The sequence below is a fragment of the Pygoscelis adeliae genome, unplaced genomic scaffold, assembly GCF_000699105.1.
Source record: "Pygoscelis adeliae isolate BGI_AS28 unplaced genomic scaffold, ASM69910v1 Scaffold194, whole genome shotgun sequence".
NCBI lineage: Eukaryota > Metazoa > Chordata > Aves > Sphenisciformes > Spheniscidae > Pygoscelis > Pygoscelis adeliae.
The window spans coordinates 283,937-310,352 of NW_008824549.1; the positions used below are offsets into that span (position 1 = coordinate 283,937).

The 26,416-nt window shown below is 39.5% G+C and overlaps 1 protein-coding gene across 1 annotated transcript in view; it reads right to left on the bottom strand.

Annotated features, from left to right (window-relative positions):
* Positions 1 to 15,802: 15,802 nt before the first annotated feature.
* The window catches only part of ITGA9 (integrin, alpha 9), a 221,539-nt gene continuing 210,925 nt past the window's right edge, over positions 15,803 to 26,416 (bottom strand). The window contains exon 28 of the mRNA XM_009321898.1: positions 15,803 to 15,901. Within this exon, the coding sequence (XP_009320173.1) occupies positions 15,803 to 15,901 (99 nt within the window). The remainder of the gene's footprint in view (positions 15,902 to 26,416) is intronic.

Consider the following 26,416-nt stretch of genomic DNA (forward strand, 5'->3'; position numbering starts at 1 on the left):
TGCCGCGATGGTGCCTACTGAATTCAGCGGCATTATCTGTTTGATTGCTGTGAACATGGCCATATGGACATATCCTTTGCCACATGGCATCACAAATGAATATCTGATTTTTTTCCCCCAAGAATTATAAGATGTTATGCTACGTGATGGTACCATAAAATATTTAGGTTAAGTCCCTGCTCCCACCAAAATCAGCAATGAAGGATTGCGGTGATCTCAAAGGGTCTGGATTTCACCCTGAAACATGCAGAAGAGCAGCTCTCTAATGGGGGAGCACCGGGGACTTATTTAAGCGCGAGTCCTGGAAGCAGCTTTAGTACCATAGCACTGAGTTTTCATTCATGCAGCTATGTAAGGATGGTGCATTGCCCTTTCGCTGCTCTTTCCCAGCTTTTGACTGCTTTTCAACACAAGCGTTTTTTGCTACACAAATGTAAGATTTGCACTGCAGTAGATAAGGGAGCAAAGAGTCAGCCTTGGCACGAGTACCACCACGCAACCACCCACCCCAACAGGCATCCATCAATTCAGTGATAACTAGGTAAAGCTGAGCAGCTTATGATAGACATGGGATCAGGCAAGACTCCGTCTCGCCTCCATTATGTGAATCATTTATGGCTTCTAGCAAAATGTCTTGAGGACAGGGGTGAGCACTCCTCTTATTTTCTCAGTTTCCTGTTATTTTGTTCAGGATTTTGTTGTTAGAGCAATTACGATAATATTTGAGAAAAGAGAAGTAGAATAATAAATATGGAGAAAATAGGAGTATGGGAAGGAGGAGGAAACGTCTTGGTGTGTAAACACAACATACAGCTGGGGAGTGTCTCGGATATCTTCCACTTCAGTCAGCGCCGGGGCAGTATTCATTTAGCGTTAAGAAGTATGTCTCACTTGCATCCCCTCCAAGATGTGGACTGTATAACTATCACAGAAAATTTTCATGCCTAGCACTTCTTTTAAAAATAAACTGCATTTTGGCCAGTTTAGCCAACCACCTAAATAATGCTGAGCTTTTCCCTGACTTCTTTCTCTCTCCCCCCAGCCCTTGGGCACACCTCATTCACCGGCCTTCTTCAACTACCTCTGTTGCCTTCAGCTCCCCAGCGAATTAAAGCAGCTCCCTTAAGGCTGGGTGCTCCACGGGAATCAGCATCTCCTGGGTCCCTGCCTGAGCCTCACGGTCCCAAAACTTTCAGCTCGTTTTCCAGGCATATCTTTGGGAAGAGCATACTGCGAAGCCAGTGAGGCGGATTCAGATTTCACCCTGTAACCCTGGGCTTCGCATGCCAGCTCGGCCAGCGCTCGCTGGGCTACCACCACAGGGAGTCGCCTTGGGCAGCATCCCTGGGCAAGCCACAGACAAGGGAGCAGTGGGTCCCCTCTTAGCTGCCTAGAGCGCTTGCGCGGAACTGCTATGGGGAAGATGCAAAATATTCAGCGGTAGTATGTGACCGCACAGACATCTGGCACGAATAACAGAAATTTCTGTGTAAAGGCTTCAGAAAATTCAGTAAAAAACCAAATTTTCAACAACCCTGGGTTTCTCTTAATGCGCTTTTTGAAGTCCACACAAAGACAATAAATGCCTGAAATGTGTAACCAACACAAAATCCCAGCGGCTGCCAGTGAAGAAGTCCTGCCCAGGCTTTTGCATGTAACTTCCAGTGCTGTGGCCATGCTACTTTATATAATGGAGCCTGTTACAGGTTAACATGATAAAGTGGTGTATAAAAGAACTAAAAAGGGCAGAACTAATCCTGGGGGTAGCTGCGGATAGCCAACAGCGTAAAAGGAGTTTAGTCAGAATAAAGAACACAGCAGAGCTGAAAAAAAGAATGCAACAAGTTTTTGTTTCAGTGTCATTTCTGCAACAAAAAAGTTAATCAAAGAGGAGTAAGTTTCTTGATGTGATGCTAAATCCAATAGGGAAATTGGACCGTGGGTTACACATCAAGGTATCTTGCAAGTCACTTGTTCTTATAACTTGTGCAGAGGTTACTTGCCTCCTAAAGACTGTAAGAATCGTAATTACTGTTAAGAGGTTATCACAGCTTTTTAACAATAAAGCAGTCAAGACAGCCGAAATTATTTGGTTTTTTCTACTTACTGTTCAAGATCTGCTCACTAACAGCGAGTAGCTCTCTGTACACATAAAATCGGCTTTTTTTGAGTTTATATGGTGTCAGTTTTACTTCCAATGTTTCATTTGGCACGTAGTGCTTGACAGCGCTAGCACTGGACTGTAAAGTAAACAAATAGAGTTTTGTGGGGAGAAAATGTTCACTCAGAGATTCCGTTGCTGAATATTGCAAAAAACTAGGAAAGGAATATTTAAGACAAGCCAGTGGGCAATCTTCATTCCTTTCCACTTCCAGTATCCTTTCCAACTTCTTTCTTTCCTCTGCCACTTTAACTTCCAATAAAAAAATAAATCAATATGTTAAATTAAAAAAAGAAAATCTTCAATCCCTAATGTACTTTATCCAAAAATGTCGCCAGGGTCTCTTTCAGCGCAGTTGGCTAAAGCTGCAAGGCTAATGTTCACATCCATTAGTGAACATTAGAGCTGGTCTGATCTCTAATTTTACAGTCATCTTGCCTTCAATAGCATGTAGGTTTTCTTTGGCAGGCTTCTTGTAATGATAATGAATTGATCACTGCTGGATTGCTCGAGAGCTACATGAGCTTTATAGACAGTGGGCTTAATCCTCCTCAGATTTACATTCACTCGGCTGCTCCAATTACCTCCGCTGTGGCTGTGCTGGAAGTGCTTGCCATAAAGAAATGAAAGCACCTAAACTAAACAAGATGTTTTTTTAACAACCGAATGTTTTAACATCTTTTTTTTTTTTTTTTTCTGTCTAGGATTCAAGGTCCATCCAGGTTTCAAGTAGTCTGAGGTCTGTTGTATCCATAATATAGTGTTTGAAGTCACAGACCGACCTGAGGACATGCCAAATAGTGAAAAAAGGATCCCTGCCCCATCACTTCTGCAGTTTCTATAGTCCCAGGCACCAGGTCGATAAAACGAGCAGATACAGGAAAGCAGAGCGCGATGGAACAGTAAGACACGGGGCATTACAGTAAGTGACACAACAGGATGCTGTTGTGGTATTATTGTAGGCATCATGAGAGACAAGCAAATTAAGGAGATTATCCTAATTATCCAAGGTGGCTTTGAATACACTAGTGATTCAAATTCAGGACAAATGAGGACAGTATTACATTAGAGGATATGACCCATATTTTCTTAACCCAGCCTACAGTTTTAAGAGTATTATAGCACACCACTTCTTGAGCAGGGCATAGACTCATTGTTTGGCGAAGTTGGGTGGTTGATTTTTTTAGTAATTTAGGTCAGACTAGTAAATATGAATTACAATAGCAACTTGTCCGATATAAACATTTATACTACTCTAAAAGTGCAGCTATCATTCAAAGTGTGTGCAGAAGAGAACAGCAAAGGGAATGCTACAACATACTAGCATAACTTGCTTTTAAATGACAGGGCCAGTGTCACTTTCGCTAAAACCAAAATGTTGTATCATCTCAGTCTTTTTTCACACTCTTTGTGTTGACTGTGGAGTTTTCGATGACTGGCAGATTTTTACATCATTGAGATCTATCAGTAGGATAAAGATCAAAATCCTGTAAGATCTTCTAACACTACAGAAGCTTTGGAGCATTCATTTTATTTCACACACAATAGGGTCTAGACCGTGGAACATCTGGGCACTAGTGTAACATCAATATACAAACAGCAACAGCAGCAGCTCAGGAGACAGGTAGCTGAGTCTGCTGTTATTCAGCTTTAAAAGTACATTTTAAAAATTATCCAGTAGTTAATGTGACACGTGTTGGTGGTCTGCATGAAATGAGTTTTTTATGCCCGTCTAGTCCCTGGTAAAAAATTGCCAGCGCTAAACTGATTATGACTCTAGTCATAACTTCTCTTCTTAGACATGTCTGCTGTAACAGGCTCAAGGACTAAGGCTGGTCTGCTAAACAGCAGCCGCGTGCCCACATTGCCATTGACAGTCCCATTGAAATTTTACTCACAGGTAAAAATTAGGATCCAGCTTCACATTCCCAGAGCATCTCTTGTTATCACAGTATTCAAATGCTTGTTCTGGCAACACTCGTCACAACACTAGTGGTGCTTTGAGGGCCTGCGTGCTCTGCTCCCCAGAGAGAGGACTTAGTCCTTCAGAGCTTTCATTCTGCCACCTCTCAAAGCGCTACATCTCCGCTGGAAAAAAAAAAAAGAGCAGGGAGACGAGGCATAAACATTTATTAGCACTTCACGTTATGTGATTGTTGCAACACAAAGCCATGGAAGAAGCAGTCACCACCTGCTATTTTGAGACTCGAATTACAATTTCAAATTACAGTTCTTCGATGTTCTTTAGGTGGACGCCTTTAACTTTCAGTCATGTTCCTGACTAGCCTTTAGCAGCATTTTAGCTTTTAGGATGAACTAAGCAAAGTAGAATTCGTTTCGTCGCTGTTATTAATATTGTTGATTGGCATCTGAAGGACAATTTTCCTCTGGGAACAACCTGAAATGTTTTGCTGCAGTAACATATGTTCGGGGCGGCAGGGGGAAGGTATTTGCTATTGACTATATGATGGGAGAATGCTAGACAGTAAAACAAATTATAAAGAGCTATGCCAGAAGGAGTGAAAACTTTAAATGATGGAAACAAACAGAATATTTAGGTATCACTTCGGTGAGGTTTGAGATGACTCAAAATGATACTGGGAAATTGGATCTTTGGAGTGTTTGATATTGGGAGCCTCTTATAGGTTTAGTCTGAAATATTAATTTTCTTCAGAAGTAGTTTTTTTGGGAGGTGAAAGAGCTATTGAAATAATCCACTCTCCAACTGCAAAAGGAAAGACAGAAAGGTGTCTTAAAAAAAAAGGTGTTTTAAAAAAAGGGTGTTTAAAAAAAAAAACCTGGTCCCCCCAGTCTTCCTTATTTTCGGTTATTATGTTCTGTTATTCTTTCTAAGACAAATGACAGCTGACTTACATGGAAATGGGGATTTTTTTCTACTTATATGGAGATAGGATTATTTTTATTATTATTGCAACCACTGAAACAAAACAAAAAGAGCTCCCTTCGGAAGCCAGAGAAGTTCTCTGGTGCTATAGCTCATCTGAAGAATTTCCTGCCCCTGCCTTGCTGATGGAGGCCAGTTGAAAGCCATGAGGATGTACAAATGCCTGGTCTGCACCAGACCTAAGGTCCATCTCGCCCAGCATCCTGTCTGTCTCCAACACTGCCTGGGGGCAGACATGAAGGAAAAAGAGCAGGTCAAGTGGGGACTGACATTTCCCCAGTACACTCGTCTTGCCTCCAGTGCAGAAATCACTGGGATTTCCTGAGCCAGAGGTGATCTATTTTTTTTAATAACCATTAGTGGATTTCTCTTTAACATGTCAGTCGGTTTCACATTGAAAGCAAAATCAATGAGGTAAAGTCTGAGTATTTTCCTGTGTATTCTCCATACCCCAGAACTGTCCCAATTTACATATACGCACCCTAACCACCGAGGGCAGACCCATTCTGCCAGTATAAAGGTGCATGCATTACTTCTTCATAAGAATGGTAGGATTCTGTACCATTATAAAAGCAGTTTAATCCATCTAGAATTCTCCACACCAGGCGTTATGGAAATATCTCTAAAAAATTTACAGCTATAAATACAATATATATCTAAATGCAAAGCTGCATTTAAATCAGTCATATAGGTCTTAGTTAATTGAAAAGTCATTGAACTAGAACACAATAGAATAGTTCACTTGGAAGGAACCAACACCAATCATCTAGTCCAACTGAGTTAGTAAATAGTACTTAAGCAATTTCCAAGAGCCTTAGCCTAAACCCAATGCTACTCTCCCAAGGAATAACAACATCAAGGGTTAAATAATGAAAGAAATCAAGACAGAAATAAATAACTCCAGATTCTTTCACGGCACTTAGCCTACACGATTCTTTCCTTAGAAAATGTATGCTTTACATTTTGGCCATTTTATTTTTCATTTTATTGAAGAAAAGATTATTCCAAACAGAAATGTTTGATAACAGCATCCCTTTCATAGCGTATGTCAGCTTTTGATACCTGTCGCCAAAATAAGTCATTATTTTTAAAAGTACTGCTCAGATTCTATCACTCTATTGTAAGACTGTGTTCTCTGTACGGTATGCCAGCACTCAGAAGTACGTGACAGCTATTCTAGTCAGAAAATTAACCAAATGAATCAATTCAAATAACATTTCCAGGGCATACTAAGGTAAATTAACCTGGGACTCAGAGAGAGAAAGAGGAGCAGATTTCATTGGGCAATGTGCTCATATGCCAACCCAAACACTATTGCACAAGAGAAAAAGGGCCATCTTAAATGAGCACCTACGGAAGGTGACTTTGGCACATCAACTACCAAATAGCTGTGTGGTTATGAACTTTCAGATACTCAACATCTGGGGACATATTTATCTTGTTGAATAAAACGTGCACCTGGCCCCTTAATAATCAGCTATAATTGACAACTTCCCCATCTCAGAGCACTTTTTTTCTGCCTATACCGTGTTGCTAAAAGTAATTAGACAATAATTAACGGTGCTTTAAGTGTACGGTATCTTAGGAAAGACTCCAAGCATAAATAAGACCAATGGGTGTTTTGGTCACCTAGCATGTGGTCAGCACAAGTTGGGAATTTTTTGATAAAAATACTCACTGAAGTCAAACTGCTTTATGCATTTATATATCAGTTTCAGCTAACTTCTGTCAAAATACAGCCAAAGCCTCCCATGGAGAACCTCTCTGATTCCCTTCCAGCTCACCTAGCATGAAGGCATCATGCTCCAAAGATCTACAGCTCCAGACACAGCCATGGGATGGTTCCCTTCAGCTCATAACAACCTTCTCCATGGGGCACATATGATACTTGGGGGTTCTAGACTCCACAAAATGGTAGATGAAAAGCTCTTGAGAAAGGTTGTTTGTGCTAGAGTTTTCAATGTCCCTCATCATTCAAGACATCTCATAGAGAGCTGGTAATCTCCATGGAGCCAGGAGAGCCAGTCTTATGTGATGTACAAGGCACTGGGCAAGGAATTTAATACCTCACCAGGAAAATAGTGTCTTCTTCTGGTCACCCATATTCAAGAAAGATCAACTTAGAACAGGAAGGAAGGAAGGGAGCTATTTAAATTAAAAGACCTTGTTGGCAAGAGAACAAATCGGAGGGAAAATGACCATTAAGAGCACTATCAAAATGAGGTGCTAGAATAGTCTTTTAGCAAGAATAATAAGGAGAAGATATTTAACTGGTTCTACTGGACCTTGTTCAATTAGTCCATGAAAGGAAATATATGGAGTAGTTGCCAATGAAAATAGGAGACTGGACTTGAGGACCTTCCAATCCCATGCTCCTAATTGCATTTCAGAATTTCCAAATAAAACGTTTACATTATTCTGAAGGGCTGAGGCTTTGGCAGGCTTAGCCTTTTTATCTGACTTGTCGACTTCCAAAATAATTTTCAGTCATATACACATGTATCTAGCTATTGATCACACATCTATCTATCTATCTATGTACCTACCACTTCACATTCATTGGTGTTTTGACAAGGTATGCTTCAACCTGGTTAATAACTTAGATGAAAAGGAAGCCTAGGAAAGGACCACAGCGCCTGACAACCTCCCGCAGGCTTCAGAAGTACTGATGTAGTCAGGAAAACTGCCAAGTTTTCAGAAGGACAAATCTTTCTTTGGGTCTAAAACAAAAGTGACATATTTCAAGCTTAGTGCAAGTTGGCAAAAATCACTTAAATATAAGTTAGCACTCCTATGCAGACAAATTGAGAGAAAAGGGTAATAACACTTACGAAGCAGAGGAGAAAAATAAGAGGAGGTCAGGTGAAAAAGTTGGTAGATTCTGTAGGACGGGAGTGAGAGCGGGACAAGCACAGTTGAGCAGTCAGTGGAGTATGAGACAAGGTTACTCTAGGGTGACATGTGCCACCTGGTCAAGTTGAAGCATGAGTCTCACCTTGGTGAAGCCACGTCATGGACACAGTCTTGAGCTAAGAAACAGGGCAACACACTACCTTGACATTGGCATTTGGCAATCTCACAAACAACTTGTATTTTCTCACACTGTTAGATGCAGTCTCTCATCCCCCACCCCGAAAATTAAAATGGGGAAAACTATTTTACCCCATTTCTATCATCTTCTGTCCAACCCTAGACTTCACGAATTTAATACTGAGCCGGTATTCTGATCTCTTACGAGGTAATCTCTTCATTGCCAGCTTCCTATTCTGTGCTGTTCCCCTAAAAGCAACACAGCAAAATACATAATAGGAATTTTAGCCATCAGCCTGATTATTCAAGTGAGATAAAGGTAAGGGGGCAGATCATGTCCAGTTCTCAAATGCCCCATATATCCATTAAGAGACTGGTCTAGGACAGACTATATCCTCCCTATGAAGCGGTCTCTTTGCTGGATAAAGTGATCACTTTTTTACTATTCCTTTTCTCTTTCTGAATATAGCACAGAGCGGCATCATTAGGATTGAATTACACAGCTCTCAGATAGCAAACCCAGAGGAATAGTGTTTAAATGACAGAAATTACTGCATATTACCATTTATGCAGATTAGTGCAAAGCTTGTCTCATGATGTGTGTCCTTCAGCTTCAAGGGAGCCTGTTTGAATCCCTTCTCACTTGTGTTAGTATAAATCTAGAATAATTTCATGATAGTCAATACATCATATCTGAATACATGTCTGCAGCAGGGAAATCTCTGTTCAGGGTTACTACTTCATTAATTTCTGATTCTTTACAGCTGTTGAACTGCTGGTTAACTTACCAAAACATTGCACATCTAGAAGTTCAGGCATTAAAATGACACTAACTACATCAAAAGCAAAGAAGAAATGAACTGGAAATCCATGAATTAATCCTTTCAGACAGTCACAGGAAATTATAGCATGGCTAACACATGAAAAACTAATTTCCATTGTTCTTTTGTTAAGATGATTCATTTCGCCACTATCATGCTTTACTTCTGTCAAAACCACTTGCACATAAAATCTCCATTTGCAGCCATTTAAAATGTTAAAACCCTGAATGTGCAGAAGTGAGCAGTCACATGACCTTAAATCCATTTATGCATCTGAATCTTCAAAAAAATAGCTGCTTTTGTCATATTTTAATTCTGGTAGCAAGCCAACTGGGGCCAGAGGACTGTAAGATCTACTTTGCATCTTTAATGACTCCCCCGACACTCTCCTTAGTCATTCTGGCACTCAATACCTAGTGTGTAACGGGCACTCAAAATTTTAATCAAATCAAAACATCTTACCTAGGACTACCCAGGTCGGTATCCACCCCACCAGACCCAAAAGGTGTGGGGAAAAGTCACTTATCTCTTTCTCACGGGGTATTTCACTACTAACTGGAAAAGATCTAGCGGAGGAGCTCCCGTTACATCCAATCCTAAGAGCAGGCCAATGGCCAGCGTAGGAAGCCGAAATGTCAGACCGACTCCAGTCCTACACACCAGCCAGGCTGAGCAGCATGCTAACAAATGAGCTGGTTTTGCTGTGGTAAAAGAACATCTTCCTTTTCTTGAATTTTGATCTAGTTGTGATCTAGTTCTTCCCTTCCTGGTGAAACTGGAAGAAACAAATCTGCAAAAGGTTTCGGGTTTGTTTTCTAAAACAAAGCCACTTTGTCGTAGAAGTCCTAAGAGGTTCTGAAAAGCCACTTAGGGGCGAAGGCAACACACAAAATCCTGCGATGTACAGACTGCTGTTCTCTGCTCGTTAAAAAGAAAAAAGGCGAGCGAGCCCCACAGAGGGCAGTGTTAGCTCATCAATCCTCCCTCCCCGGGAGGGGACAGCCACCGCCTGCTTACGCACACAGACAGACAGACAGACAGACAGAGGCTCGCACGCCAAGAAAAAGGTATGAGTACATCTAAAAATCTCTGGTTATTATTTTAGCTGCTGCTGCACTAAACCTTCCACTGATCTCCAAAAGCAAACTGTGCATTGCATTCCTCTCGGCAGCAGCATCCTCCTACCACTTTTGTCCAACCATGTTTTCTTTCCCCTGAAGAAAGCTTTCCTGACTGAGCATGTTTTTACTTTGAAGGGTGCTACCTACATGCCAGGACCCACACCTACTTGGAGCTCTCCTAATGCCTTTGGCTTTGTGGTACATAAAGCCGTGGTCTTCCACCAGTGCAAACGTGCTCCGAGTCACAGGTTAGGTCCTAACTCTGCCCAGCCTGTTCTTAGATACTCAGCCGAGAGCCTAACACAGAGGAAAGAGACTGTTTCTGTACGGCTGGAGAACATTTAAACACTTACACAGAGGGTCTCCACAAAATGCAGAGAACGGAGCTGACGTTGAGGAAAGGGAGAGCCTGAAATTTCAGGTTCAGTTTTTCAGGTTTGTTTTAGAATGAAGGTTCAGGTCAGTTTGTATCTCACCACAGAGGTTTCGCCCATCCACAAAATGATGAGAAAACTTCGGTGGGACCTCTAACGGGTATTAGAAATACAAAGAGGTACACCACAGCCAAAGAACTCCATCAGCTTTTTTTACTGCTTCTATCCAGCTTCTACTCCCTTTGACAAAGTAAGCATGGGGATGTATGGAGTTGAAGAAAATCTTTCAAATGTATTATTTAGCTACTCGTGGAATACAAATCCTTGCAGAAAAAATATGTGAAGCTGCATAATTTGACTTTCATCCAAATTCATACAGATTGAAACAGAACTCAAGTTATACAGGTCGACACTCTTATCATAGGGCAGTATCACCACCACGTGGGGTTTTATTTGATGTTGATAGAGCAATACTGTTGAAATATAAATAATTCCCACTGCTATTATTTTATTTCCACGGTTTTACAATATTGTAGTCAAGCTAGTTATACTTTTAGTCTCCAAATAGCTTGATTTTATACAAGTCATAGAATTACGATAAAAGATGTCCATTATCCACACGCAGATAAACACATGCACATACCATTTAATTCAAACATACATGAGAAAATGTCTCACCTGATTAATGGAAAAATACTTGAGCTGACAAGGACAATAAGTGACAAAATGATATTATAAGGATAATTCTGCAGCCACTTTTTATTCCAAAAAGTTGTATTTTTGTAAACCTGACATTTCCAAAACAGTGCAAGTGAATTAGAATACAGGTGAACACGAGCTTCTAAATACAGGTGACATCAATAAGAGTGAACACATTCTTCCAACCACAAGTTCACAAAAAGAAACATACAATTTTACAATACATAAGGAGTGACATTCTAAGAAAAAGGAGTGACAATGGTGCGGGTACCCTACTGCGTATGCAAACCAAGCTCCAAAAGCAATTATAGTCTTCATGCCAGTTTAATCAATGTACACTAAATGAACCAAAGCCTACTTTCATTTATATCCAAGAAACCCTAGCAAGTGGATGAACTTGGACAAAGGTAGAAATTAGTTGTATGACTCCCTTAATCCTTTAGTGAAAGCAGTATTATATATTCCCACGCCACATGGATACTATGCTTGAAACTTGTGCAAGACTCCGAAGTGTGCCCACGAACAGAAGACATTCAAGAAAGTCGACACTAAATACTGCCAAGCGCAATCTTTGCGCAACTGTTGCTTTCAGCAAGCCGAGTTACCTGCACATCACTGGCTTGTATGTAGGGTCCTTCCCACTCGTGTATGAAGGCAGAGAGGGTTGCCCTCACTGGTACGCTCGGCATTGCAAAAGCCTTTGCCCCTTTGGGATGAAAGGATGGCTTAAGTGGTTTACCGGGCTCGGGGTTCACATCAAGCACGATTTGTCTCTCAGATAATCCAAATGATTTGTGAGGTGACTTCAATTCAGAGGCTGCTCCAGTATTTTCCGCAGTTTGCTGACTTCCTCATTGTAATTAAGCAAATCAGAAACTAGGTTTATTCAGAAAAACATAGCTAGTATTTTTGTTGGCTACAGTGGCCAAGTACCAGAGCATACTAGTGACAGCCTCAGAGTACACTGGCCCTACTGTTGCTCGGGGTGAACTGATGGAAATTCACCTCTAAGAGCAGATCCTTGGTTTTCAAACGAAATGGTCACAAAACATGCCGTGAAAGGTGGCAAATGCTTTCAGCTCTTGGGAAGTGAAATTCATCCCTGTGCTGTGGGCCACCAAAACTCTGAAATGACTGTGATCTTCTTGATGTCAAGACAGAAATTAAATGGGGTTGCAACAGCACAGGCTCTGCATTAAGTGAATTTTTCCTTAATTCCCCCCCCCCCTTTCTTCCTGAGCATATTTTTCTGAGATTGTTTTCTTCCTACCGTAAAAGCAACTTCAAGGGTACTATCCATAAGAAGACACCCTGCACATTACAAGCTTCAGGGCATAAACAAAAGATCTCTCAGATGCCAGATGATGGATTTGAAAACATTACTGCCCCACTTTTAAGCTTCCACCTGTGTAGCTTAGAGCCAGTGCAAAGTGAGCCCGCTGCAAAAAAAATGCCATACCAATTCAGCAAACCTTTCAATGAAGTTGTCTAAGACAATTGATGACTTTGTCCTGAAATGGATTAACTGGAGAGAACCGGTACAATGACTTCCCCCAGCTCTGCTGCGCAAGCGGTACAGTACAAAGGAACTAACAAGCAGCTGACAGATGGGGACTTACAGAGCCCTAGAAGCAAGTTCCAAAGCAACCATCTCTTTAGATTTTGATACAATTACATTTATTACGATTTCTTAATTTAAAAAAAAAACAGCAGATCTATAGCACAGCTATTTTCCACACATTCTTGAAGTATATTACGTTTTCATAAGGTTATTGGGTTAGAAACTGATTGCAACCAACTGATATTAGTGGGTTGGGGTTTTTTGGTTGCTTTTTAAGGAGTGGAAAGGTGCATCTACAGGATTTTAATACTAAGTACTGCTATGTTTCATTGTCAAATCTGACTATCCTAACTGGAACCAAGCAAGAGCCACAATGGAATTTGACAAAAAAAAAAAAGGAAAGAAAAAAAAATTATGAAGAGTATGGATATAAAAACAAAAGCATCTGTGACAACAGAACTACTGAGTACCTAACAGTGATGATACTAAGAATTTATGGATTATTTCAAGAATATGTCACTAATCTGGCGAACAACTAGATTTTCAATGAGTGATGATTTGTGCTGGATCAATAGTAGACAATTCAAGTCAGAGATCAAAAAAGTCCAGTGTGGGCTCAATCAAATGGGATTTACTTTTATTTGGTTTTTACTTTAACCAAATAAGAAAACCATTTTTGCCTTGAGCCAAAAACAAAAAACCAGTTGTCTAACAATATGAAATGCTAAATGGGTATTTTACCTTTTTAAACTCTTTTCTTCATAGACTTTAAAAAGATGTTTCAAAGGAATAATTAATCTTGATTTTTTAAAATATTGTAATGAAGCATTTTTGGCAGATATGAAAGTAAATTTTCATTAAAAAAGTGGAAACGAGGCATTTCCACTTTTCAAAGGGAATTTCCTCCTTTTTTTGGATGGAAACTTTCAAATTCAGTTAAATTCACAAATAGTTTCACTTGTCCCCTGAATTATTTTTTCAGCAAATTTACTTTTTGGGCTCAGTTTTAGAGAGGTTTACATTAGGTTTAAATACCAGCAAAACTAACTGATGTCAGAAATATCATACTGTGAGGAATTCAATAGCCTCTACTACAACTGTGCAGTCGAAGGCCATCAGCCTCTTGTTTTTGCACTCTGATGAAAAATCTGCAGTCCACTACATGTGGTTCTAACAGGATTTCGCCTCAGCAGTTTTTTTTCAGATTCTGGCTTAAGTGATCATTTGTTATATGAAATCTGACAAATCACCAATTATTGTTTTAAGAAAGATAACTGAATAGACTAATAGCTTTTCTTGTCAAACGTTGAATCAATACACTTCATTCACTTAAAAACCATTTTCTGCCTAATGGGTGCAGATAGTTAAGTTAATAAATATTGATCAATGCTGTAGTAATAGCAGGCACTTAATGCCGGGGGGGGAAGCAAACAGGAACATGGACGTGGTTAATTCTTTAAAATTTGAAGCTATAATGAATTTGGCAAGGAAGAGCAAGAATAAGACCTGTTCTCAAGCAGATTTCTTGCATGTTCTCTGCATTCAAGTTTCCAAACTTCCAGCAGTTCTTTTATCTTACCCTTATGGAAGGAGACATCCTGCAACCATTCATTCCTGTTTCTCCTTCACCTTCTACCACAGAGCTTGACCCTTCTTTCCCTTACATGGATTTTATACCAACGTGACACTTACTTCTTATTTACACAAGGTGCAAAGTACAAGCAGAATCTAAAACCAAGTCTTACGGAGTTCCACTATTTCTATTCAGAAATCTAAGAGCTTTTTGAAGAAACATGGTTGAATTAATTACAACTAAGTTTCTTCTAATTCAACAAATGATTTGCTAAGGAATTACCAGTGAACAAAGTGGCGATCTGAAATCCAGTAACGTCTGCACCTTGACTAAACCTCCTTCTTAATGCTTGAGGAAGGATGACATTCAGTACATGGAACACCCTGATAGGGAATCTCAAGATCCAAAGATCCAAACATTTTAACCCTTGCATCTACTTATTTCTCTTAAAATTATCATATAAACAAACTTATGACTCGTGCATGAAACTCACAAGGCAGGCATAATATGCTCATAGCTTGTAGCAATTTACCACTTGCTTTGATAGCAACAGATCACAATCATTAACAGTAGCTTAAAAACTATCCTTCTTAACATTAATATTAATACGGCCCCATTTTTTTTTTTTTTAATTCCAAGGAATTTGTCAATGCCATAGTGGTTGGCCCAATTATATCCTTCTGGTATCTCAATTGTACAGTCCCTAGACCATTGTCAAAGTACCAGAGACCGCAAGAGAAAAATTCCCAAAGGAAAACATTCTGTGATGCTTTCTTCAGTGTGCCAAAGCAAGCTACAAGTCTTACTACATGTCACCGAGGAAGCCTTTTCGTCCTCTCCCATTCAGGCCAGTAACAGACAGATGCAGATACAGAACATCACATCTGTGTAATACTTTAGGTTCTTTAGTTTATAAATCAAACACCAAATTCAACTCAAAAAAAGAGATAGTGAAAAGACTTCGGCTTATTGCCATTAAATGGTCTATATACAACATTACCAAGCCCTGTGAATTAAGCATATGAGGATTTCAGCTACTTTGATCTGCAAATCTCTCTTTTCTCTCTTGCATCGAAGTTTAAAAGTACAATAGGATTTATATATACATATATGTATTTCCAAGGATTTAGCCAGATATCAGTGCTTGAGTGAACTATATAGCTATTCAATAGAAACTATAAAACATTGATACAAATATAAAGACATAATCAATATAAAAAGCTTATATTTATAAAAAATATTTTTAGGTAACAGTCTTCCCCTGAGGGTATACCACATAGTTGGATTCATAAATATTGCTCTGCACTGCAGCTTGGTTACCAAAGTTCAAAGTTCAGCTCTTAAATGAAGTGTAATCGCTCCAGTCACCTGACATGGTTGCAGTGGTTGCCTCAGGATATGTTCCCTAGCCTGTTGGAGTGATAAAGACACAGCATCAACGGGGTCTCCGAAAAATCTGGAGAAGATTCCTTCTTCCACATATGGAAGATACGAGAGCAGGACCTATAGGCTAGCAAGCACGTGTCACATGACTGGGCTTTAGTTTTCGCGGGCAGTTCACTGATTTTTCTGGACCCAGTCCCAACTATCTTCATTCTCCTTTCTGCTCTTTTCAGCCTCGATAATTTCTTTGTACCTCCGGCGGAAGAAGCCCATCTGCAAATCAAGAAGAGATGACAGTGGTAAGTAACAGTATCATTAAATTGAAACTTACTTTGTCAGAAAACGGTGTGCAGAAAAAAACGGCACAGGTGTTAATATCTAGTTTCTCCTAGTGCCAATCTGGAATCACAGCTCTATGATTCATCAATATAAATGAGATCAAACCGTGTCCCAAATCTTCATGAGTACTCTGCTCCTTATAGATGAACCACTCTGAGGGAAGAGTCCTCCTGTACGAAACATGATTTTTAAAAAAATGCACATAAAGTATTTCTAATAAACACAGACCAGAAGAGGCAGATACAGGTTTATTGGTTTCAAATAGAGACTAATGCAAAATTTGGATCTGAACCTAAAGCCAGGCTAGCACTTGGGTCCTGAGTAAATGCTGCCAGTTTTATGAACTGTGCTCTCAGTGTCCACAACTGCACAAAACAATAGAGATCAGAGGAATACAGGATGCCCACCTCCCAGCATCCAAATTCCAACTATCAGCCTTTTTTGTAAGAAACCCTCTTCCAGAAAAGCCAGCACCATCTACTGTCTATTGCAAGTGCTCCACCACCATTCTGAAGAGCTCTGCTGCCATGTCGGTGTACCTGTCTCCAAAAGTATCAGCCCACTGCTGTACAAGCACAGGTACTTCTCTTCCTGCCAGTAATCACTCGAAGTTCAGGTCTCAAATTTTCTATTTCTATCCTTAATCATTTATGTTAAGATGCTTTGGAGAAAACCAATAGCTACAGACTCTTCTTTTTGTCCCATTGCTACCAGTTGTGTGATCTGCAGCTCAGAAGGCAAAATACAAGCCTGATCCTACAGAACGCAGAGCATCAACAAGAACTCCTCCACAAGCTTTCAAGATACTGTAGGGCTGATAATCACTTTTGCATATCTTCTTGTTTCCTAAACCCTTGTACTTAGTTAAAGAAATGCAAGTGGTTTTCATTTCGGTTTGGATAAAAACCTCTCATATCTCTGGTTTTTTTAAGTCTTTCAAATAAACAAAAATTATTTTAATAACAGACTTTGGTAAGCATTCAAGAATAACCCCTCAAACTTAGCAGTGCACTATCGAGACCATTGAATCAATATTTTGTTCATCATAATTAAACATTTATGCAACTCCTACCACTCTAAACCTGTTTTCTCACTCCTGCTGGGTAAAACATGATGCTTTAGTCTTCCTTTATCAACCAGTTATTGCCATCCTTTATTCCCAAATTGGCCATACGTTGGAGTATTTTGTGCTGGTTTTGTCACTACTAAGTTTCTGTTAAGTTGGGCCTTTTAGTTTCAGTTCTTTAGCAACTTTAATTTTCTTCAAGTATATTTTAATTCACAGGGATCTGAAAGGCAGCTTGTTCAAACTGTCAAGGGTGCTTCTTCAGCAGAGCTTCCTAAAGCCCAGGTCCTTGCCAGTGCCCCCAGCTACATCCTGAATTCATGGCAACATGAGACCAGACACGCACCATTCTCTCTCCACCCCTTACCTCCACCGCTTGGCTTCTGTGCAAAGGACACAGAAGCTGCAGCGTGGTCTAACAAGCCCCTTTTTTTGGATAACTGTGGACCACAGCCCTGGGGCATGCCATTAATCTAGAGACAGGTGTACCCTGCTGAGTGCATAGATGTACATTACACGCACACCTACAACCACTTTATAAATACGCAATAGGTAGACATACACATAAACGCCTACGATCTCAATTTTACAGAGGTCCCACGACCTTCTGGAGGCCCCCACGAATAACTGGAATTAGACCTTAAAAGTCATTTGTTCATAGTCCTGTGCACAGTCTATGGACATAGCCTCTTTCCCATCTATCATAAGCAAAGCTTTATCTGCTTCTCAATACATGCAAATGCATGGATAATGGTAGTTCTGTTCTGAAAAGCCACCTCACAAAAGGGACACTGTTGAATTTTGGAGGGTCATGTCTCCCTCGCCTCCTAGTATCTTTCCGAACAGTGTACACAAGGATTCAGAAAAAGAAGAGTTTCTCTAGTTCCCTATTCTTCAAACTTGCTCTAGAAGTCAGATCAAGTTCTTTCTGTAGCAGAAAAATATCATTACTAGTAATTTTTGTACTTGTTCCTACAAGCTATACCAGTGCAAAGGATGTATTTTGAGAAGACATCCTCAAGATAGCACCATCACAAAATCCCAGTGAAATTTCACCGTTGATGCAAACATTCTTCAGCTCAATGGAGACTTGAAGCCAATAGCAAAAGTTTCCCTAGATTTTCATGGTCTAAAATGGAGGTCAATTATTTTGTTGATAATGAAAAAAAAAAAGTGCAAGAACCTACTACTCCTCCATTGTTCTGCCCCAGTAGGATTAATCGTAGGTACTTATTTTAGTCACAGGAATCTGCAGATACTCCTTACATATGCTCAGGGAGCAGATGTGTTGAAGAAGTGGGTGCCATTTTTGTATTATCAGTTTTTATAACAGACCTACATGTTCCGCACATTAGAGAAGAAAATTGCCACAGGACTTTGTTTCCTAAGATTAACAAGAGAAGTTCAATTTGTAGCTTTTAAAAACAGGTTTTAAACCCTTAAGGTTTCCATCCTTCATGCAACCACATCCTTGGTACAATAAAATCCTCTTGAAGTTATAATCAAAATTATAGAAAGGCTTTTTAATTTCCTTGAGGGCCAAACAAAAGCAAACTCCTTCCCACTGTTATTTTAATAAAAATTGTCTGTTTGTGAACATCTGCTTCAGGAATTATCTTTAAAAGTTGGTTATGATAGTTTTGGTATTTTACTATTTTGTTACTGGATACAGAATGCATTTGTGTAAACTTTCCAGTGCGAGCTGAAGACCATAATAAATATTAATGAAGCATGAAATCCTACATCTAGATGTGATTCCACTAGTAAGCTATATATGTTTACTTGCTGTAAATCATGTGGATAATCTAAAATTATGTAGAGGACTTAATTTAAGTGCAAGCAAAAAGAGAAACTGGACCTTAAGGATTTTTTTTTTTACATTTTTTTTAAATAGCAGTCAGGGATTAGATATATTTCCCATCCCTGAAAGGCAAGGATGTGCTTTGTTATGAGATACTGTTCCTTAGCGTTAACACTGCATATTTCTACTTCACATGATAGAGTCCCTATCTATCCCTATCTAAAAAAGGGTTTTTTTTGGTAATGGCCATGAAGAAATCACAATGTAGTCATTGTCTCACAAGAGACCACACAACCCACATATCCATCTCCTTACAATAAATGGATTTCATTAAAAATGACAGCAATATTAACCCATATGGTGAGGGCTGATAAGTGCCTGTGGCAAGCCAGAGAGAACAAGTGAATTTAACATACGGTGAGGAGATACAGGGGTAATGAGGAGGAGGACACTTGGACCAAAGCAAGAGAATTGATGCAACGTGGGGCTGAGTATATATTGGCTCTTTTGTCACTGGGGCAGAAGTGACACCAGAAAGTCTCTTTTCTGTTGCTAATGCAAAGCCCTTTAGGGAACTCAGAAAACCCAGTGAGGACAGCACTATGGGGACTCAGTCCTGGATTTCAAGCAGGTAGAGGAGGAGAGATCCTCAGCTTTAACAGGAGTATTGCTGTGATCTCATTTGTGGAATGGGTGTTTTATAGTGGGCCAATGGTCTCCGACCCACGTTTTATGGGCAATGAGTCTCTAATATTGTTCAATTCTCCCAAACTTTGCCTTCCATATATACAGACATACATGTGTGTGTGTACACATACAGATGTATGTATATAGCAAAGGAATACCCAAGTCCAGAGCCGTGACCCCATCATGCAATCGGTGAGTTCACAACACCACATCCAAGGAAAGGACTGATGACAATATTTTGATCAGTAAACCTCTGCCTGGGGAAGGCACTCACAAGAGGAAGAGCAACAGGAGAACATATTTACATGAGGCAAGGAGAGAGTACTGTGGGAAGCTGAAGGGTTATAATGCAAGAAGAGGCAATCAGCCACCAAAGACAATGCAGGAAATGAGAAAAGCGAACTACAGTCAGCATTTCAGAGTCTGGTGAAAATTATTTGGGAAGGCTGAGGAGGCCCTCTTCAGTTATGGGCCTTTCTGGTCAGTGTGGCTGAAAGAAAGGTCTCAGGAACAGGAGACTGCTCAGCATGCACCATGCTTTACTCTTAACCCTGGCAGACCTCACCAGAGTGGAACTGCTACACCAAGGGCACCATGTCCTACTTCATTTCTTCTGTGTGCAAACACAGAGGAGAAAGAGGGCCATTGAAGACTTTGGGAATATAGAGATAGTCCCGAAATCCTGGGGCTATCAGTGTCACTCACAATGGATTCATGCCCCATGCCAGGGAAAGGTGAGGGCATCTGAATTGCCTGTGAATCCACAAACTGCCATGTTTCACATCTACCATGATAAACTGCAAAGATGTCTGCTTACTTTGAAGCAAATCCAAACAAATTTGGGCAGAGCCAAACAAAATGGAAAGAAGAAGCTGGCCTGGTCTTTACCAGAAGTGACAAACAATAACCAGTCCTTTCTGGAGGTCCTTCAAGTAAGTATTAGATCTGCTATAAACAGATGGCTTAGATTCAAAACCTGAAACCAATCCATGGGTTTTACACACATCTTTTAATTTAGTTATTCCAGCCCACGTACCCTTTTCTAGCATAACCTTACTGCCATCTACAGTATATGCTGAGCAGAAAGCATGTTCCTGGCAAAACTGAACAATAAAGCAACAGAAAATCTGTGTTACTTGTAGGCTGGGGAATTACACCTGTTACTGTGAAGTTATTTCTTGCCATGCGACAGCACTGTCAAGTCCTCTATCCAATCTTGAGTATTTAAAGTCTCTTTCACTAGCACACACAACTCCCTTTAGCCGTCATGCCAGGTTTAAATCCCTTAAAAATCACAGATAAGTCATACCTAACAACACTCGCATAAAATTACACTCTTCAAGCACTCAAACTGAAAACTTCAGTCAAAGTGATTTCAAAGTGTTGAATTAACATAACAATAAATTATTGTCTTTTTTTCTGCTGCTATTTTCTGCACATTCAAAGGCTAATCACTGAATTACTGGACTTTATATTTTTCTAAACTCCAAAAGTATAAACATTTAGCCAACATTTCCAGCAGTACCATCCATCCTGTGGCTATCTCTCTAGGGTGCCAATTATAAGTATGTTTGAAGAGTGATGATATTATGAAATAAAATTTAATCTGCAGTTGGGAAAAATCAAAGCTGATCAGAGGGCAAGCGATATCACTGCCTTTGTTATATTCACTGTTGGGTAAATGTCTAAAGCATTTTTATCATGCGCAAATGATAGTTTTGCTTATGCAAATATGCCCAATAAATTGGGCTTATTCTCCCAATCAAATAAAAAGAGAAAGAGTTTGAAATGTGGATTGTAGAAGAATGGTTATTTTTGTATTTTTTTTAAAAAAGCCTTTTTCCCATTAACATCATCCATTAAGAAACAAGAAAAAATTGATAAGAACAGTTACACACTGCTGTAAAAAAGAATTATGTCTTGATTTACAGCAATGTTTGTAGACCATAACAGAGCCAGGAATAGAGGTTTGTGAACGACAATATTCAAACAGAATCCAAAACTATATCAGAGACTTTTGCCACTTTTTGTACAATTTTTTAATTAAGTTTCTCTAGCGTATACTGAGGTACTAAGATGCACACAAAAAGTATTGATTTTTATCAGTATGGCTCTGCTGACAAATGTCTTCTAATGGAGGTTACTGAACACAGTACAAACCAACAAGCAAAAAGAAAAGAGCAAAGTAAGTACTGACATAGGTGTAACTAAGAAATAAAATGAAATTTGAGAAGCACTGAAGAAATCTCCCATTGAACTAGGCTTTGACAAAACACTTCGGGTTCGGTGCCTTAATCACAAGCTGTCTTTCCTCTGTTATACAGTTTCTTTATCTAGTGTAAAGCACTATCCAGCCATACCTGATGAACAGTCTGGACTTACATCATGAATCTTTTACTGCCACGTCTTTAATCTAGGCAGAGGTCCCAAGCCATTCACCTCGTGGCCCTTCAGAAAGAATTAACTTACTCTTCACCTTTTTTGGGTGTGTGCCCCTTGGGCACTTCTCCCTTCTCATAAACAGTACCACAGCTAGAAAAATATGCAGCTAATCATGGTTCAAAGCGGGGCCAGGAACCTCACCCCAAGCAAGATGCCACCAGTCGGCAGAGCAGCAACACCCCCAATCTCTGCAAAGCGGTGCTGCTGAGATTGGAAGCACGGAGTGTTTCCCCATGCAGAGATCGATCACTGGTTATTAAGTGCATCTCACTTTACTACTGCTAAGAAGGCAGCAAAAAATACTTTTCACTTGGGTTCACATGGCCCTGGATAATTCTGGCAAGCCATCAGCTCCAAGAGGATGCACTGCTTCCTTCCTCCCAATTAAAGGACCCTTGCCACAGTACAAGAGGGGTCATGAACAGATATTGTGTTATCAGCTTGTCCATAGAGGACTGGCAAACTGCCACCGCCTGGGCCCCCCTGTGAGGAAAAGGCATGTTTGGAAAGCAGCCACGCGTCCTGCCTGTAGTTAAAGGAGAAACTGTATATTTAGGAGGAAGGATGATAGTGTGGCTAAGGTAAGCTCAAGAGGCCTCGAGTGGTCTGGCTTTGATTATTCAGTCTTTCATTGACTTTTTGAGAGGCAAATCCCTTAACTTTCCTGTAACGTAGGTCTTCATTTGCTCAGTGAAACATGTACAAGAAAATAAATACATATGCTTCAAACATCACCATTCCACAAGTGGCTGGTGTGTGTGTGTGTGTATGTATACACATACAATATATACTTCGTATATATACACAATACTATATATATACTTATGCAGCTGGGGAACGGAAGCAAAGAGAAGTTCAGCAGCTTGCTCCAAGATAAGTTCTCCTCTGAAAACACTTTGTTTAGCTACTATGGAAGAATTTGATACCTAGCATCTGTATCTGATCCCAATGTATTGCAACAGATAGACATTGCTATGGCAGAAAAGAATTAGCAACGTACACAAAATTGCACTCAACTTTGAAGTTACTTTCATATAGCCCGGCTAACTGACTTAAGATATTACTGTTGATACCTGGGGTGAAGATCTGTAGTCCTCCATAGATTTTAGAAGGAATTTTTTTTTACATGCTGTAGTAGTAAAACAAGCATAGTTTTTAAACACACATTTTATTAGGCAGTTACTTTGCAATGTTGAAATAATAAGAAAAACCTTTTCTCTATTTTTGCTAAAAAGTCAGTCAATTCATAAACTTAGCTCAAGCGATCATTAAATAAACTATTAATTTAACCAAATGCTTTATGTCTCTCTCAAAGGCCAAATTTTCAAAAAACAGTCACTAAGGCTACGTACCTCAAAGTAGATTCAGACTAGCAGCATGCATGGAAAAGATGCATCTAGGTGTGCAAGAGAGAGAACTGCATACATAGATGGACACTGGTACAGACAATCTAATTTAGTACTTTAGGTTTTTTTAATATAACATGCCTTGCTGTTGTCACTGATGCTAGAGTGACATAATAATTTGTTCCTCTAACCACTTCTCGCGCAACTTTTCTCCCAGGAGTTGTTCAGTTGGCTTCAGTGGACCTACTTGCTAATGCTGTGAATAAAGCTGGTAGTTCTGGTGTCTACCCTTGGAGTATCTTCAGCATGTAGGTAAGATCCAGTTTGCCTCAGACAAGACTCATTCACCTAGCATTTGATTCACTTGTGCATACATAACATATTTTGTTAAGGACTCAGTACTTACAGTACTTTAGAAATGAAGAGAATTCCAGTGACTGGACTTTTAAAGATCTTTCAGTGCTGCGTTCTGGTAACTTGAGTTTAATGAAAGCATGAACTTCTTGCAGGATGGTAACTGTGTACAGTAACTTGCACAACAGATGTTACCAGTATACTTATAAGTGTAATCAAAAAACGAATTAGCCAACATTAAAACTTATAAACACTTCCAAATAGTTTAAATATTTTTTCCTATTGCAAAATTTTACTAAGTAGTTTATTTTTTAAAAAGTCATAGAATGAGCACAGCCATCATCCAAAGTTCATCTCTGATTATCAGTCTCAAAAACTAGAAAGAACACAATGTCTACTGCAGATATGTCTGGACAAATTGCTATATACTGATTCCTTAAATCTCAGCAGGGAATGTGACAGTAATTAGATATATCATTCCTGTAAGTGCAATTAATTTAAGACATATCTCAATCCATATTTTCCATTTCCTCTCCAAAGAAAAAAAGAAAAACTACTGAAATATTTCTGGCTTTGTTTGAAAACCAGAGACTAAACATTAAAGACTATTTCTGGAATCAATAAAAAGTAGCTTTACAATCATATTTTGATATATTTGACCTGCCAAAAATATTTGAATGAAAGTTGTACTATGTCCATAATTATCAGAATAAGTTACTTTCATGGGTTTAGCTGAACCAGGAGAAAATGGCTATGGCTGCTGTAAGTCATAATACAGCATTTCCCACTGTGACACCAAGCCTACAGTGAGAATTCAGACTATGCAAGTCACATTTTCTCTGTTATTGGCATTTGGGTCTGAGGTATGCTATCAACTTCCAATAAATACACATGTTGTGTTCTGGCAGTGAGGAACCTTGGAACCTTAGGTACTTATTTGCAATTTTTCAGTCTACACACTTACTCTTTTTCTGGTTTGGGCTCCTGAAAATGATGGCTATCTTCTTTTCAGAAAGATGTTCTGAACCACAACCCGACCTCTCTCTTGCCAGTGGATTCAACTTGTTCACACGGTGCCAGGATGAGAGCAACATAGCTGCAATGGCTGTGATGTTCTCAAAGTGCCCTGGCATGCACAGCTCCCATTTGGAGGGCACTGAGACCAGAGAGAATGCTCAGCCACAACATTATTGTCGTACATTTACATAGCTTATTTTATCCAGAAAGATAACAAAGGCATTTCACAAGTACTGGACACACACCACCACTGAAATGTTGCCAACTGTGCTCTGGAGGGTGGTGAACAAATATTACATGGCAGCCAGCAAACTCACTGGGGAAGGCAGTGTTTTGGCTACAACAGCCGCATTAACCACTTACTTGTGTAAGAACAAATAAAAGACGCCCAAACTCAATCTTCCTGTAACTTTCAGTCAGAATTCAAAAAGCACAGCAAATCACCCAAATAATCTACTGTAGAAAACCCAACATTTGAATCACTGTTGCAGGAATACAAACCCTTTTGGTCTTGAGAAGCCAAGAGTCTACAAACATTTTGTGATGCTCACTTTGGTCCAGGAAAAGGAAACACAATAAAACACAGTTTTGACTGTTCTTTAAGAAAACAAGCAGACTTCAAATGATCCACCTAACTTCTCCCTGGTGAAAAAGTCATTATTTATACAGACAACCAACCCCTTCCACTGCTATATTTCCTCCTCAAGGTTTCCTAGCTGCTATACATAATGAAGATCTATCCATGTTTGGGAGGTAATACAGGTTTGGTTTTGAATCACAGAAGTTAATTATCACCTGACTGCATTTTTATTATTTATAACAGGATAATATTGAAAAAGCCTAATTCTAGGCCTACTGAACCTAGAATCTGTGTCAAAAAAGTAGTACCCCAGAGAAGCCTACATATGAGATGGCAAGTAACAACTTACTTGAAGCAACTAGATAAATGGGTAACAAAAGCAACAAAATGAAAAGTTTATCAGAAAAACTATAGAATGCAATGATTTGAGCACTACGGAAAGAGGAATTTTAGAGAACACAAATGAAGTCACAGTTTTTGCAGTTTTGATGGACAGACAGGACAGGTACAGGCTATGTAGTTCCTACAGGTAGGGATGATACTTTTATAAGTGAGACAAGCTGAAAAATGAGAGGACAAAGCTAGGCAGGAACTTGGAAGAAGTGTGAGAAACTAGTGTTGACATGGTTTTAAACTGAGGAGAGATGGTGGAGAAGAAAAAAAAGAAGCAAAAGGAGAAGTATAGACTTCTCTTAACAAGTTCCGAGGCAGCTGATGCATCCATCTACATATCTACAGGGAAGACCTTTGTGAGCTGTGAAATCCACCCTTCCCATCATTAGCCCCTAGTAAGTGCTCTCACAGCAAGTTGAGCCAACTGTCTTGTTTATCTGAACATCAGTTATGATTCTTAATTTTAAAACATCACCATAGTAAATAATGGTTTATTCTTGGAATTATATGTACAGAAAGCAAGAAGCATGTGAACTCTGAATGGGCACAACAACTTTTGTCAAAGATATGAAACACCACTCAGTTTCAACAGGTTTCTCTGTCCCCACCTCTAAAACCAACCTTTGAAGCTATACAGCTGTGATAATGGGTGGGTTACACCAACCTGGGAGACTTTTTTTAATTGAAAAGTGTTCTTCCTGGAAAGATTATATATATAAATAGATTGCAGATAGAAATATATATATTATAGATAGATATATAG